The sequence below is a fragment of the Hypanus sabinus genome, chromosome 19 (assembly GCF_030144855.1).
Source record: "Hypanus sabinus isolate sHypSab1 chromosome 19, sHypSab1.hap1, whole genome shotgun sequence".
Classification (NCBI taxonomy): domain Eukaryota; kingdom Metazoa; phylum Chordata; class Chondrichthyes; order Myliobatiformes; family Dasyatidae; genus Hypanus; species Hypanus sabinus.
The window spans coordinates 17,938,013-17,952,406 of record NC_082724.1 but is presented as its reverse complement, the minus strand read 5'-3'; the positions used below and the strand labels follow the sequence as shown (position 1 = coordinate 17,952,406).

The 14,394-nt window shown below is 38.6% G+C and overlaps 1 protein-coding gene across 2 annotated transcripts in view; it reads right to left on the bottom strand.

Annotated features, from left to right (window-relative positions):
• The window catches only part of hdac11 (histone deacetylase 11), a 106,368-nt gene that overhangs the window by 79,780 nt on the left and 12,194 nt on the right, over positions 1 to 14,394 (bottom strand). Inside the window, exons 2-5 of one of the 2 annotated variants that reach the window (XM_059944106.1) lie at positions 8,972 to 9,040; positions 8,355 to 8,503; positions 7,356 to 7,456; positions 787 to 813 (exon numbers count right to left, since the gene is read on the bottom strand). In XM_059944106.1, the coding sequence (XP_059800089.1) occupies positions 787 to 813; positions 7,356 to 7,456; positions 8,355 to 8,503; positions 8,972 to 9,006 (312 nt within the window). In that variant the 5' untranslated portion in view covers positions 9,007 to 9,040. The remainder of the gene's footprint in view (positions 1 to 786; positions 814 to 7,355; positions 7,457 to 8,354; positions 8,504 to 8,971; positions 9,041 to 14,394) is intronic. The other variant, XM_059944107.1, reaches the window with a different exon arrangement.

Sequence of the window (14,394 nt, the reverse complement as noted above, 5' to 3'; positions counted from 1 at the left end):
ACATAAAGGGCCAAATTTCCCTGCCCCTCCACATGTAGATATCATTTGTTTAGGGGGCAGAAAAACTACACACATTGCTATTGCCAAGGGACTAGTAAGGTGTTAGCTATTATTTCCTTGTAAAAATATACATCCATACCCAGGGATTGCTGGATGAATTCTAGATGGGCCAGTTTGCTGCATCTTACTAAAAGGTGCAGCACCACCACCACCCCGTGTACGAATTAGATTACTCTGAGAAAACAAACTATTTCACAAGTTGTTGGTTTGTTGTGGTTATTGAGACAAAACTAAAATCGGCAACAGCATGCAAATTTATCATCTAAATACTGATAAAAACAAAAATAATTGAGGTGGTTCATGCAAGGTTTTTAACAATGACAAACTCCTCTTTATGCAAATTCCCAATATCTATTTAAAACGTACAGGTGTACTTTTTAAAATTGATCACAAAACTCAGATATTGGACATTTAAATCGATCATAGGTGAGAAGACTAGACTTTTACTCAAGGTAAAGCACCAATTTTGTACTTCCAGTGCAAGGGTGGAGAACTGGGCCCATTCTACTTCACAGAAACAGTGAATTTCATCTGGATTAAGATTGCAATTTCCTTTAATATTGAATCACAAAAAAAATTATGCAAAAAAGTTTAATTTTAATCATTAATAAATCACCACAGGCAAAAGAAATGTTAAACACAAGATCACAATCTTGGACTAGCTTTCAAGTTTAATTCAATTTCACAAGCATGTACACAGCAGAAGCACAAGATTGACTTGGATACCTCTTGTAAGCCTTCCAAGAAATGGCTCTGTATGCAGCAAGAAAAGAAAATATATTCACAGAATTTAAACTGACATTAACAACGAACAAATCCATTTTATGCTCCAGGGCAATAGATTAAATAAAACTAAACTTCATGATGAAAACCAAGTCCACCATGCAAAGACAGCAAGGAAAGCACTAAATCAATAAAGATGACTGTTACACATGTACTTCCAGAAATAACATTCAACACCAGGAACTCAGAACGAAATGGTTTAGGAAGTATTTGTTAAAAAGCGCACACCATACAAAATATGTCACTCATATCAAATATATTGTATTAATAATTTATTATAAAATAATAGTTTGGAACTTATGAAATAATATAATTTTACAATAAATACAGAGCAAGATATAAAAAGAAACATCCCAGCCAAGGCAAAAATTCAAGCTTACTAGTAAAATGGAACTGGCATCATTATTTTGAATGCCAGAAATATGGGAACAAGTACTTACTGAAAATTAATCTCAAATGACAGATTTGTGTCCATGATCACAAAGCATTTGACAGCTTGTTATTTAAAAAAAAAGTCCGATCCTAAATTTTATTTATATTCTACAGTGGCTATGAAAGGTTCCTTTGCTAAAATATGGAAGCAATATTATATTTTGTATGCATTTTCTGCCACACGCATTCGTTTGAATACTGTTATTTAAAACTGTACCAGGGTGAAATTCAGAGAGCTAGCTCAGCTGAAGGGAAGAACAGTGCACAGATTAGCGATTCTGCCTTGAAAGAATTATCTTTCACAAATTGCTGAATGCATCCACATTAACTCCTGCATGCTACAAACCATTAATCATCACACTAAAATATTCTTATGAATGACTATATTTTCTATAGGCCAGAATTTCAAACTAAATAGCAAAAATAAACCAGCATGTCCAGCTGTTTTTTTTAAACAAAAGCCTTTCCTGCACCTCAAAGCTGATTATAAAGACTTGCTGTCCTAGAATTTCAACCAGACTGCTCTGTTTTCTCTCCACTGCAATGCCCACAATGGAGAAGAGCCAAACAAGTGCAGAAGGATATGAAATTTCAAATTTAAATTATATTAGTGCAATCCTTGTATTGATTTCAAAGCGTCTCCTATTAGTATGCTTCACATCTAATCAAACCCGACACAATTAAGTAGCACCAAGTCCACAAGCCTTAAAGAATGCTCTTAAAATATACTTAAAATAAGCATATTTTAAGTTTTTTCTAAATACTCCCCCCGCCCGTTTCCAAGCCTGATAGCTGCCATAATAAGTAGCAAATGATTCTATGCAACTTTTAAATCTAATTTTCAGTTACTGTATTTTTTTAATTTTAATTATCTTATACCGTATTTTAGCTGTTCATCAAATTTCATCACACACCTTCAAAAGGCAGGAGCAATTAACACCCAGAGCACCTATTCCAACTAAAACAGAATCATCAAGCCGCTGACATTTGGTCGCATGATTTCCTTTTTTCTCAGAACAGAACTATGTTTAACATTAGCACCTCATATCATGTCTGGGTATAATTACAGTTTATTTCTATTTGTGAAAAAAGCAGCAAAAAAATCACAGAAGTAAAGCAAAAATTTTGCAGCACGGCATTTGACCGGTGATTCTTTCAGTAAGTGTATCGCCTAATGTCCTAATGTGCCATTTAGATCAACGAGGGTGCAGAGCAGATTTTACCAGGATGCTGCCTGGATCAGAAAGCACGAGGATAAGTTGAGGCAACTAGGGCTTTTCTCTTTGCAGCAAAGGAGGCTGACAGGTGATCTGATTGAGGTCTACAAGATGATAAGTGCTATTGAGTGCACACCCAGAGGCTTTTCCTCTAGGTAGAAATGGCTAATACAGAGGGGCATAACTTTAAGGTGAACTGAGATAGCTATAAAGCTATCGAGATTTCTGATCCCCCCTCCCACCACACTCACTCTCTCTCTCTCACACACACACACACACATTCAGTAATGGGTGTGTGGAACATACTGCTAAGGGTGGTGGTACAGACTGATACATTAGGGAGATTTAAGAAACTATTAGATAGGTACATGGATGATTGAAAAATTAAGGGCTACGTCGGAGGGAAGGGTCAGATTGATCTTAGAGTAGGTTAAAAGATCAGCACAACATTAAAGGCCAAAGGGCCTGTATGGTGATGTAATGTTCTATGTTCCTTGTCTTTATCAAGTTTCCTGATTTTACATACAGTGACAGGACGCTGCAAGTGAGAAATGGCTCCAAGGGCTCCAGCTTAAATTCAAAAAACTCCTTCCAAAAACAACAGTGAAATACACCCCAAGTCTGCATTTGACAATAACTGTGGAGCAATGCTGACAGAGAGAACCTCTGCACTTAAAAACTTTTCCATTCACTTGAACACTAAAAGTGAAAGGACAGAACTAACAATGAGGAAGATCGGGGTTGCAACATAAATGGAGATTGTTCAGGTCAACATGTTCATGCCAGTGCTTTGCAAAAGCACTTTATCTGCCCCCTCTTCCCCTGTAGCCCTGCAATTCTTTCCTCTCAAGTATTTCTACAGCTTCTTGTTTTAAACATTATGACTGAATCTGCCTCAGCTACCATCCCTGGTAACATATTTCACATCCTAACCATTTACTCTCCAAAGGAAATTCATCAGGTCACTTTTGCCATTCACCTTCTTTCAATTACCCCAGTTCTTCTCCCAATATAATGATTCCTCTCTATCCGCTCTACCTAAATCTTTCATGATCTTTAAAACCTCACAGGATTCCCTGTTAGCCTCCTCTGTCCAAGGGCAGCAAACTCGGTTTCCCAATCCTCACCTCCTGAATCATTTAGTAAATTTCTTTTCTATTGTCCTGAAGGCTTTCACCTTTCCTGTAGCATGTTTAGTTATTTTCCGGTTGCTATTGAACCAAACTTATAACAATTCGTCATGCATACATGTATAAAGCTCAGGATGCTACAAATTTTTAAATCACCTTCTCAACCTGGCCTGCAGCTAATTCCATTTTAATGCACATGTACTCTCATATCTCTGTTTCTGTTTCTCTTATCACACGGCATTTTTTTCTGCAGGATTTTTTTTCTTAAAATTCTTCAGCCTACCTATATCCTGTATTCTAATCTTCCTCATTGTCTGCTATGCAGGTGAGGGGAGGGGGGGGGGAGGAACACATGGGGCTCACAATGCCTACTGTGTAGCCTCGTATGATGAAGTGTTGGAAGCAATGAATTGGAGAGCAACTGCTCAACTGCTGTATATTCAATTCCACCATGTTCAAAGTTCAAAATACATGCAGTACACAACCTTGAGATCCATCTTCCCAGACAGCCACAAACAAAAAAAAGCATGGAATCTGTTCAAAGAAAACATCAAACATCTAAGTGCACAAAAAAAAGAACAAATTGTGTAAATGGTGTGGTTTATGGTCCTTAACTTAAACCCATTAGTACTACTGGGACATTGGCTGCCAACAGCCTTCAACTAGTGGTCTTATTGCTTGCCCCGGGAAACACATCTCCAGTCCAAAAAAAAAGGCTGTACCCTTTTTTAATGTCATTTTGCCAAATTTCTATCTATACTGCAAGTCCTTCTAATCCACTGTCTTCAATTTTAATTACAAACTGATTAAATGGGGCATTATCAAATAACTTAATCATGGCACCTCTAGTCTACATTCCCTTCATCAATCTTCTTTGTTAAATCAAAATTGTTGATCAAATTAGCTGAACACTTCACCTTCAACAAATCCATGCTGGCTTTTCCTAATCGATCTATATTTGTCCAAATGACTGACAATTCTGTCCTTGAATATTATTTCCAAAGTTTGAACCATAGCTGTTAGATTTAAACATATACCAATTTTTTTTAGAGTAAAGCCATAACATTTATACATTCCCAATCCTCGGGCAAAATTAATTCCACTGTTCACCAAATAACATATATTCAACCACATATGGAATGGGTGACTTAAACCTTTCTTGTACTTCTGACTCATCAATTGTTAGCCCATCCAGCAACTCAATCAGAACATTCTTTGCTGGCAGACCAGTAGCATTAGCTTCCCTGATAAGGAACAACATATTCAGTCTCCCAACCTCTCACACCATTGGAAGTCCTCTTTCATGATAGGACCCATCTTTTCCTTCACTAATCTTTTATTGTTTACACACTAATAGGACATTTTTGAATTTGCTTATATTTGCTGCCTACCTCTTTCTCATTTTCCTTCCCTATCTTCATTTCCCTTCATATTTTTCCTCTGAACTTTTCACATTCAGCCTGGATTTCAACACCAGTGTATAATCTAATAGTCTACACAAGGGATATCAACTGACTTGGTCTAAACAGGCACTGGAACATTCAAAAACATAGTCAGTTTCATAATTTAGTTACAAAACTATACTGCTCTAGGGCACATGGACACTTTGAACATAATCTTCCATTTTTGCTGAAGAAACACAGCAATTCAAGCAGTATCCGTGGACAGAGAGGTAAGTGCTACAGGTTGAAGACCATTCATCAAAACTAGTTTCAGTTTTCATTATAGGGTACAGATTAAGACTTAGAAGTTCAGTTTAAGGACCAAAAAATTCCACCATGAAATGTCCTAAACCTGGTTGCAAAAAGAGGAGGGTTAGGAATGGGCTAGCAAAACCCATCAGTTGAAAGACTGCCCAGGACAGAGTATTCCGGTGAGCTGCTATCAACAGCTTATGTCCCAGTAAAGAAGGGTAACAGGCTTAATTTAAGGACTGCATGGTGAAATTGAATACCCAACTGTTGAGTGACTATTCTGCAATTTATTAATTCCAACGCTTCATCGCACAAGGTTCTCCTCATCTGAGAAAACAAGTGCTGGCATTGGGGAGGATTCAGAGGAGGTGGATCTCATTGAAACGTTTCAAATGTTGGATGGTCTAAACAGAGTAGACATGGCAAGGATGTATCCCATGGTGGGGAAGTCTAGAACAAGTGGGCACAGCCTCAAGATAGAGGGGCATCCATTTAAAATAGAATATTTTTTTTTAGCCAGAGGGTGGTGAATTTGTGACCACAGGCAGCTGTGGAGGCCAGGTCGTTGAGTGTATTTAAGGTAGAGATGGTGGGATCTTGATTGGACATGGCACCAGAGGTTATGGGGAGAAGGCTGGGAGCTGGGTTGAGGAGGGGAAAATGGATCAGCCATGATTGAATGGCAGGGCAGACTCAATGGGCCAAATGGCCTAATTCTGCTCCTATGTCTTATGGTCTAAGAGGGGTATGGTGAGCCCAGTGTTTTTCCCCCTCACTCTTTTCCCACACATGCTGTGGACATTGTAACAAATAAAACTGCAAATGATGAAACCTCATCTTCCCTTCCATTCTCTTTCTTCTTTTCTCATGGTGCCTTATTTTCCCCAACATTTCGCTTTCTTTTTCACTGCCATCTGCTTTGCACTGTTACCCAAGCTTTTACTTTCCTGTCACATTTATCTCAACGATGCACTTTTCTCCTTTACTCTCTCTTTAATCCCCAGTTCCCAAACCCATAAACAATTTTTATGATGCTTATGTTTTTTTTTGTGTGGGAAGTAAAAGAAGATTGGGTCTAAAATGAGGGACGGGAATACCAACAACATGATGGCAAGTGCAGCACCTGAAGAGCTAGGCAATAAACAGTAACTTAATTCAAGAGCACAAGGAGATTTGCCAAGCAGTTATTGAAGTGACTCACATTGACCTGGCATATAGTTTAACCACCATCACTTTGTTAAGCCGTGCTTCATATGTGATGTATACTACAAAGTTAAAACTAGATGACCTTAAAAACAAAAATGTACCCATACTGCAGGATTCAATTATAAGAGATGACATAAACAGCACTGAGGCAAAAAAAGGTCACCAGAAGGAGTCCAGAAATATATAGCATTTTTGAATTTTAAACTGATTTTTCCTTAATAAAATGCAGTTATGTATCAAATATAGAACTGGCCAATTTGAATTGCATGTTTGATGTTCGCAGTTTTAATTTCAGGCAATTAGCAGGTTAATTGTAGATTCTTGATTTCATTTTCAACACAAGGGAAATGAAGGATACTAGATAAATACAGATAAATTGAAGGAATTATATTTATTTAAAAAGACCTCAAGGAAAGAAGAAGCAGATATTATGTTGCAGTGTTCACTGGAACACTGTAAGCTTCTCTCAAGCTTCTCTGAGATTACAAAACAAACACAAAATTAGTTCTATTTTTGGGCTGAAGACAAGACTGACCGGGAATAAGAGTTTTGCTTTCAATACATTTTATTTTTCAGAGGCTTGACTCTTCTGGTATCCTGTAAACATTAAGACAGAATAAAAGAAAACTGAGCGCAAAAAAAATCTTTAAAAAGCCATCTCTGTTCATATCTAATTTTTCAAATGCATGAAGTAATATATATAAAACCAATAGTTTTTAACATTTTGGAACATGATAAACATGACAATAAACTGGATATTGATCACTTCAATTTAATTCAAGTGGATCCACGCACAGATAAGAAACACGAAGAAAGCACTGAAATCAAGTTACCTTCAGTTTATTGAGGTACCGCTTTGAGTGCACAACTAATAGGTCATCTTCCTGTGCTTCTAGGGCTTTTACAATGGTTTCATCCTTTATCATCATCTCTTCTAAGAAGTAAACAAGTACAAGAGACACAAAATGTAATGACCTGCACAGCATTTTTGACAAAAATTTGCTTCAAAAATTCATTTAAAGACCGACTCTAACAAACAGAACTTTATTTCTGTTCTCCTTCTTCTTCTAGAGCAGGGGTCCCAGCCTGGAGTCCATGGACCCCTTGGTTAATGGTACTGGTTCCTGTCATATCAAAAAAATGTTGGGCACCCCTGCTCTAAAGAAATATACTTTATTAGGTACACCTGCACAGCGATGCAAATATCTAATCAGCCAATCATGTGGCAGCAACTCAGAGCATAAGAGCATGCAGGCAGAGTCAAGAGGTTCAATTGTTCTTCAGACCAAATATCAGAATGGGGAAGAAATGTGACTGAAGTTATTTTAACCGTGGCATGGTTGTTGCTAACAGACAGGGTGCTTTGAGTATTTCAGAAACAGCTGACCTCCTGGAATTTTCACACTCAGCAGTCTCTAGTGTTTACAGAGAATGAAGCGAGAAACAAAAAGCATCCAGTGAGCGGTAGTGCTGTGAGCAAAAATGGCTTGTTAATGAGCAGTCAGAGGAGAATGGCCAGTCTGGTTCAAGCTGACAGGAAGGCAACACTAACTCAGACAACCTCACATTACAACAGCGGTGTGCAAAAGAGCATCCTCAATGCACAAAATGTTAAACCTTGAAGTGGTTGGGCTACAGCTGCAGAAAACCACACATATTCCACTCATGTACCTAATAAAGTGGCCTTACAATCATCCACTGTCCTATACTCTCAAATATAAAATTCATTTCAATGTAAAACAATGACAAACAAAATGTAATTTATGAAGAAATTGGTTAACTAAAAATTCATCTGATCTGCAAAACAATAAATTCTTTAAAACAAAGCATACCTTTTAAAAAGTTGACAATTTTCCCCCATTTTCCTGAATCGAAAGGATGAAGTTTTTCCAAGCCCAAGAATGTAATATTGTAATCAGGAGAATATACGATAGGCCATAATGTTGATGGAAAATCAACGTATAGGTTGGTTCTATGTGGCCTTTAAATGAGCAGTAAAACATTAAGGATCAGAAAGATAGATACATTTAAAAATGTTAACAAAGGCAACTATATTTTTATTAACAATCCACAGACATTTGGGATTATTGACCGGAAACTTAAAGCAATCCTCTCCTGACCAAAATCACCGAATCCCCAAATCAAGGCTGAAAATATGGAGACATCTGGGTTCAATAATAGCAAGTCAAAGGGGTGTTAGCTGCAAGTAAGTTTTTCATTGCACCTGTGCATATGACGATATATTCAACTTTGATACTTTGAACACAGGACCATCTCACACAGTATAGCTCCTCACAGCATTGTAAACTCACAGAAAATGTAGTTAGTTCAAAAAATATTATTAATATTAACTTCATATTGTTATTGATAAATGAGTTAATACTAAAATTATCATTCATATCCAATTGCAAATATTAAATATACCTTGGTATTTTATATTATAACTTACAGCTTGTTTTCCTTTCTGCTTTGTTCCACTGACATCTTCTTTCTTACATGCTTGTTATTTTAGTTAATCCTGAAAAAGAAAACAAACCTTTCTTGAAGTTACTAAAAACTGACACCAACCCACACAAAGAAATGTTTCTGCAATGGCTGAATGCTGAGGGTTTCCCAACCTGGGGTCGACTGAACCCTTGCTTAAAGGCATTAGTTCATGGCATTAAAAAAGTTTGGCTTCGATTTTAAAAAAAGGGGCTTAAGGTACATCTTTAAAGGGGGCAGAGATGCAGAGAGCAGTAGGGAAGGACTTCCATTGTCTGGAGCTTCAGCAACTTATAGCCAAGACTCCAGTGTTAGGGTATTTAAAGTTAAGATGCTCAAAATGCTGATATCTCATAGACACAGGAAAGGACAACGAAGGAGGCTGAGGCTATGGAGAGAGATGGAAGCAAGGATGAGAATTTTCAGCCGTGCAGAAATAGAAGCAGGAGTCGACTACATGTTCCCTCAGAGTTGCTCTACAATTCACTGACCATCTGGTCTTGGGTCTCCATTCTACTTTTGAGACTGAGCTCCATAATTCTCATCTCTACCATGAATCAAACCTCTAACTACCTTGATCTTGAATAGGCGCATCAATTTGGTCTCTACAGCACTCTGTAGCAACTATTTAAGAAATTCCTCATCCCCATTTTAAAATCCAGACCTTTTATTCTGGAATTACTTTCCCGAATTCTACCGTGGGAGAAAATATTTTCTTAGTACCCTCAGAATCATATGTTTCATAGAACACAGGAGAGTAGAGCAGAGGAAAAAACCATTCAGCCCACTATGTCAGTGCCGTGATGCCAATTTAAACTGCACATAATCGACACTCCTCCACTGCCCATTTGTGTCTCTGTCTAAAGATAACTTGAACATTTCAATAAGATCACCCCTCCCCCTTATTCTTCTAAATTCCAGAGAGTATGGGCACAATCTGCTCCATGTTCCCTCATAAACAACCCTTCACCCCAGGAATCAACAACTGAACATTCTCTAAACTGCTTCCAATATAAATAAATCCCTCCACAAATAAGGAGAGCAAAACTGTTGCGCAATATTCACCAAATGTTGCAAGACTACTTACATGTTTTTGTTTCTAATGCTCTGCGCAGAAGAGACCAACCTTCCTAATTATATACCTGCAGGCTTATTTTATGCCTCACTTGAGTGGACTCCCAGATCACCCCCTTGAGCAGTAATCCATTGTTTCTGATGAATGAAGGGAAGTTGTTGTGAATTAGGTTTCAGGTATCAGAGTTTCCCATGATCTCACGTTTAAGGAGTGTACAACATGGGAAGCTGCACAGCAGAGCACTGGGCGAGTCCAGTTTAAGAGAAACAAAGAGGATTGCAGAGAGAAGTGAAAACAGGCAGCTTTCTCTGAGACACTGATGGGATCATTTACTCGGTACTAAACATACCACCAAGGTAATTAACAGGCTGTTTCTTCTTCAGAAGAGGCCAAACAAGAAACAAAATTGATCACTTGGAAATGTATTTACCTAAAAAGAGGGCTTCATTGGCTATGATATAATTCAAGACAGCAAGGTTGTGAAAAGCTACTGCTAAATTAGTCTCCTTTGTATTACATGCATTTTCCCTTGCACTCTTGGTACTTTCAATTACTCCTGTTTGATGGTAGGCTGATGGCACCATAACTGAACAAACAGGAGTCAATCAGTAATTTTGAACAACATACCCGAGAAATATTCAATGTTTTCAGGTATATGCTAACGTTGTCGGTGTACAGATTGGCCAGAATGCTGTTCATACTAGAGCATGACTGCCAGGATGACATTAAAGCCTATAAACTTTTGGTAAATCAGGATACTTAATGAGTTTATAGAGTGAACTAAATTTACTGGAACCTTGATTCCGCTGTGGTGAGAATCTCAGCAGTAGACCAGGATGGAAGACATTCAGAAGTATACAGATGCAAATCACCCTTTTCTTATGCATATGCTTACTGAACTATGCCATTGTTGAGAATGCAGTTATTCATAGAACCTCCATTAAGTCATTAACTACCACTCATGTCAAGGAAGGGTAGGATTGCAAATTTTTGATCTGATGCATTCTTTATGGAATTAGCATATATTTAATCCTCTGTTGTAGTTTTGTAGTTTTACCAGGCTTGTGCCTCATTTTAAAGGCTGATTTGTACCTGTGTGTCACATCGACGCCGTAGGTAACATGTACCCTACACTGTAGGGTGACATGCACCCCTCCAGAGAAGTTACTCATGTGTCGCAGTGACGCAGACCGCAACAACTGTGATTGGTCCGTTTGGTAGCATCGCATTTCTGGTTGCTTCTTCTCCGCCATGCTTGTAGGCTTGCGTACACCGATGCGAAATAGACGAACCAAATTGTCAAATCTACCTGCCTATATGCAAAAATGTTTGAAATGCATTTCCTCGTCCATGCCTCTCACGAAGAAACTCAACACAGTGGCATAGAAACCCCACCGCCAACTAGCGTTTTGGCGCACACCAACACATGCTCGCTACAGCGTAGAGCAACGCAGAAGTGAAAATCAAGGTTACAGCAACGTAGCCTGTACACACAAGTATAAATCAGCCTTAAGCGTTGTGCTTGCTGCACTCTTGCAATCCACACTAAATTGTGGTTGGCCCATGGACTTCATGGTGACAGTAATGTGAAGAAGGTGTCGGCTTAAAGAATAATGACAGACATATGATACAATTGTGTTACTAACAAAAACTAGATTACATGATCAAATTACAATCTTGAATTTGGCAGAAAAGTAAACTGCTAGGGACAAAAAAAAAACAGGTCAGACAACTTCAATGGAAAGAGAAATGAGTTAACTTTTCAGGTCAAAGATCCCTCACAGTTATCTCTGTTTCTCCATCTAATGATGCTGCCCCCCCCCCCCCCAAGTGTTACCAGCACATTTTTTGTGTGTGTGTGTGATTTTCATTGAGGCACAAGAACATTTTTTAAAATATCTCTTGCAGAACTGAACATAAGAAATTGTAGCAGTGGACTATTTGGCCCTTCTTGCTTGTTCTGACTTTCAATAAGATCATGACTGATCATTTGGCTCAGTGCCACTTCCCTGCACGGACCTCACATTCCTTGATTCTTAAAATATCTAAAAATATATTGGACACTCAGCGACTGAGCCTCCAATGCCCCAGAGATGAAATATTTCTTATTTCTGCCAAAATCAGTAACATCTTGTGAACTCATGATGTTTGATTCCATGCACCCAAATTAGGGAAACAGTAACTCTCCATCTCCCCTGCCAATATTCCATAGAAACTCTGTGCTTTTTTTAAGAGATTTATTCTCATTCTTCCAAAATGGAATATCGGCCCAGTTTGCTATCTTTACAACAACCATGTAATGATCAAAGAATATCATAATCCTGTAATCAGTGTCTGATCAAAAAGATCAAGTAACTGAACTTAAATTCCTTGTACTGGCTTTCATGTTGCTTGCTACAGAGGCCAACTAGTTTAATAAGTAGTGGCATTATCCAATTTCCAATGTTCAGGGTGCTCCTGATTTCCTGAACCATTTTGTCCAGAATGCTTATGATTTATAATGATGTTAGAGTCCTAGACACTACAGCACAGAAACAGGCCCTTCAAACCATCTAATCCATGCTGAACCATTTATCTGCCTAGTCCATCAACCTGCACCTTGCACCATCCGTACCCTTTCCATCTATATACCTATACAAATTTCTCTTAAACCTTGAAATCGACCCCAGATCCACCACTTGCACTGTGAAAATCCCCCTCATGTTCTCCTTAAGCATTTCAACTTTCACCATTAACCCATAACCTCTAGTTGTTGTCCCACGCCACAGTGGAAAAAGCCTGCTTGCATTTACCCTATCTTTCCCCTCATAATTTTGTATACCTCTATCAAAACTTCCCTCAGTTTTCTACATTCTAGGGAATAAAGCCCTAACCTATTCAATCTTTCCCTGTAACTTGGGACCTCAAGTCCCAGCAATATTCTTGTAAATTTTCTGTGCCTCTTTCAAACTTATTTATATCTTTCCTGTGGGTAGATGATCAAAACTGCACACTGTACTTCAAATTAGGCCGCACCAATGTTTTATACAATTTCAACATAATATCTCAACTCCTGTACTCAATACTTGGATTTCTGAAGGCCAATGTGTCAATAGTTTTCCTTATGACCCTACCTATCTGTGACACCACTTTCAAGGAATTGTGTATCTACAAGGGGTGATTGATAAGTTCATGGCCTAATGTAGAAGGAGTCAATTTTAGAAAACCTAACACATTTATTTTTCAACATAGTCCTCTCCTACATTTACACACTAAGTCCAGCGGACGTGGAGCATACGGATCTTGGACCTCTAGAAAGTGTCCACAGGTGAGTGATTGATAAATTTGTGGCCCAAGGTAGAAGGACTTGAGTTATACAGCTCTCGTTACATGCACTTGCAGGTCAACTCTTTGAGCGATTATGCAATGTTTGAAGTTAATAACTCATCTCCTTCTACCTTAGGCCACAAACTTATCAATTACCCCTGCTGTGATACTTTCTGGAGGTCCAAGATCCGTATGCTCCATGACCGCTGGACTGTGTGTGTAAATGTGGGTGGGGGGGGGGCCTATGTTGAAAAATAAGTGTGCTAGGTCTTCTAAAACTGAGTCTTTCTACATTAGGCCATGAACTTATCAATCATCCCTTGTATATTCCCGGATCCCTCTATTCTACCGCACTCCTCAGTGCCCTACCGTTCACCTTGTAAGATCTACCCTGGTTGGCTCTTTCAAAGTGCAACACCTCACACTTGTCTGTATTAAATTTCATCTGCCATTTTTAAGTCCATTTTTCCAGCTGGTCCAAATTGCACTGCAAGCCATGATTAGCCTTCTTTGCTGTCCACTGCACCCCTGATCTTGGTGTCACCTGCAAATTTGCTGAACCAGTTCAGCACATTATCAAGAACCTTGTTACAGATGATAAGCAACAGCAGACCCAGCACCAATCCCTGCAACACACCACTAGTCGCAGATCTCCAGACAGAGAGACAATCAACTACTACCGCTCTCTGGCGTCTCCCGTGAAACCAACAACTAATCCAATTTACTACCTGATCTTGAATGCCAAGCGACTGAACCTTCTTGACCAACTTCCCACGCAGAACCTTGTCAAAGGCCTTGCTAAAGTCCATGTAGACAACATCCACTATCCCGCCTTCATCAACTTTCCTGTTAACTTCCTCAAAAAACTAGAAGATTGGTTAGACACAATTCACCAAGCAAAGAGCCATGTTGACTAACCTTAATCAGACCCTATTTATCCAGATACATATACAGTATATCTGGTCTCTTAGAATGCCTTCCAATTACATTCACACCGCTTCTGTCAG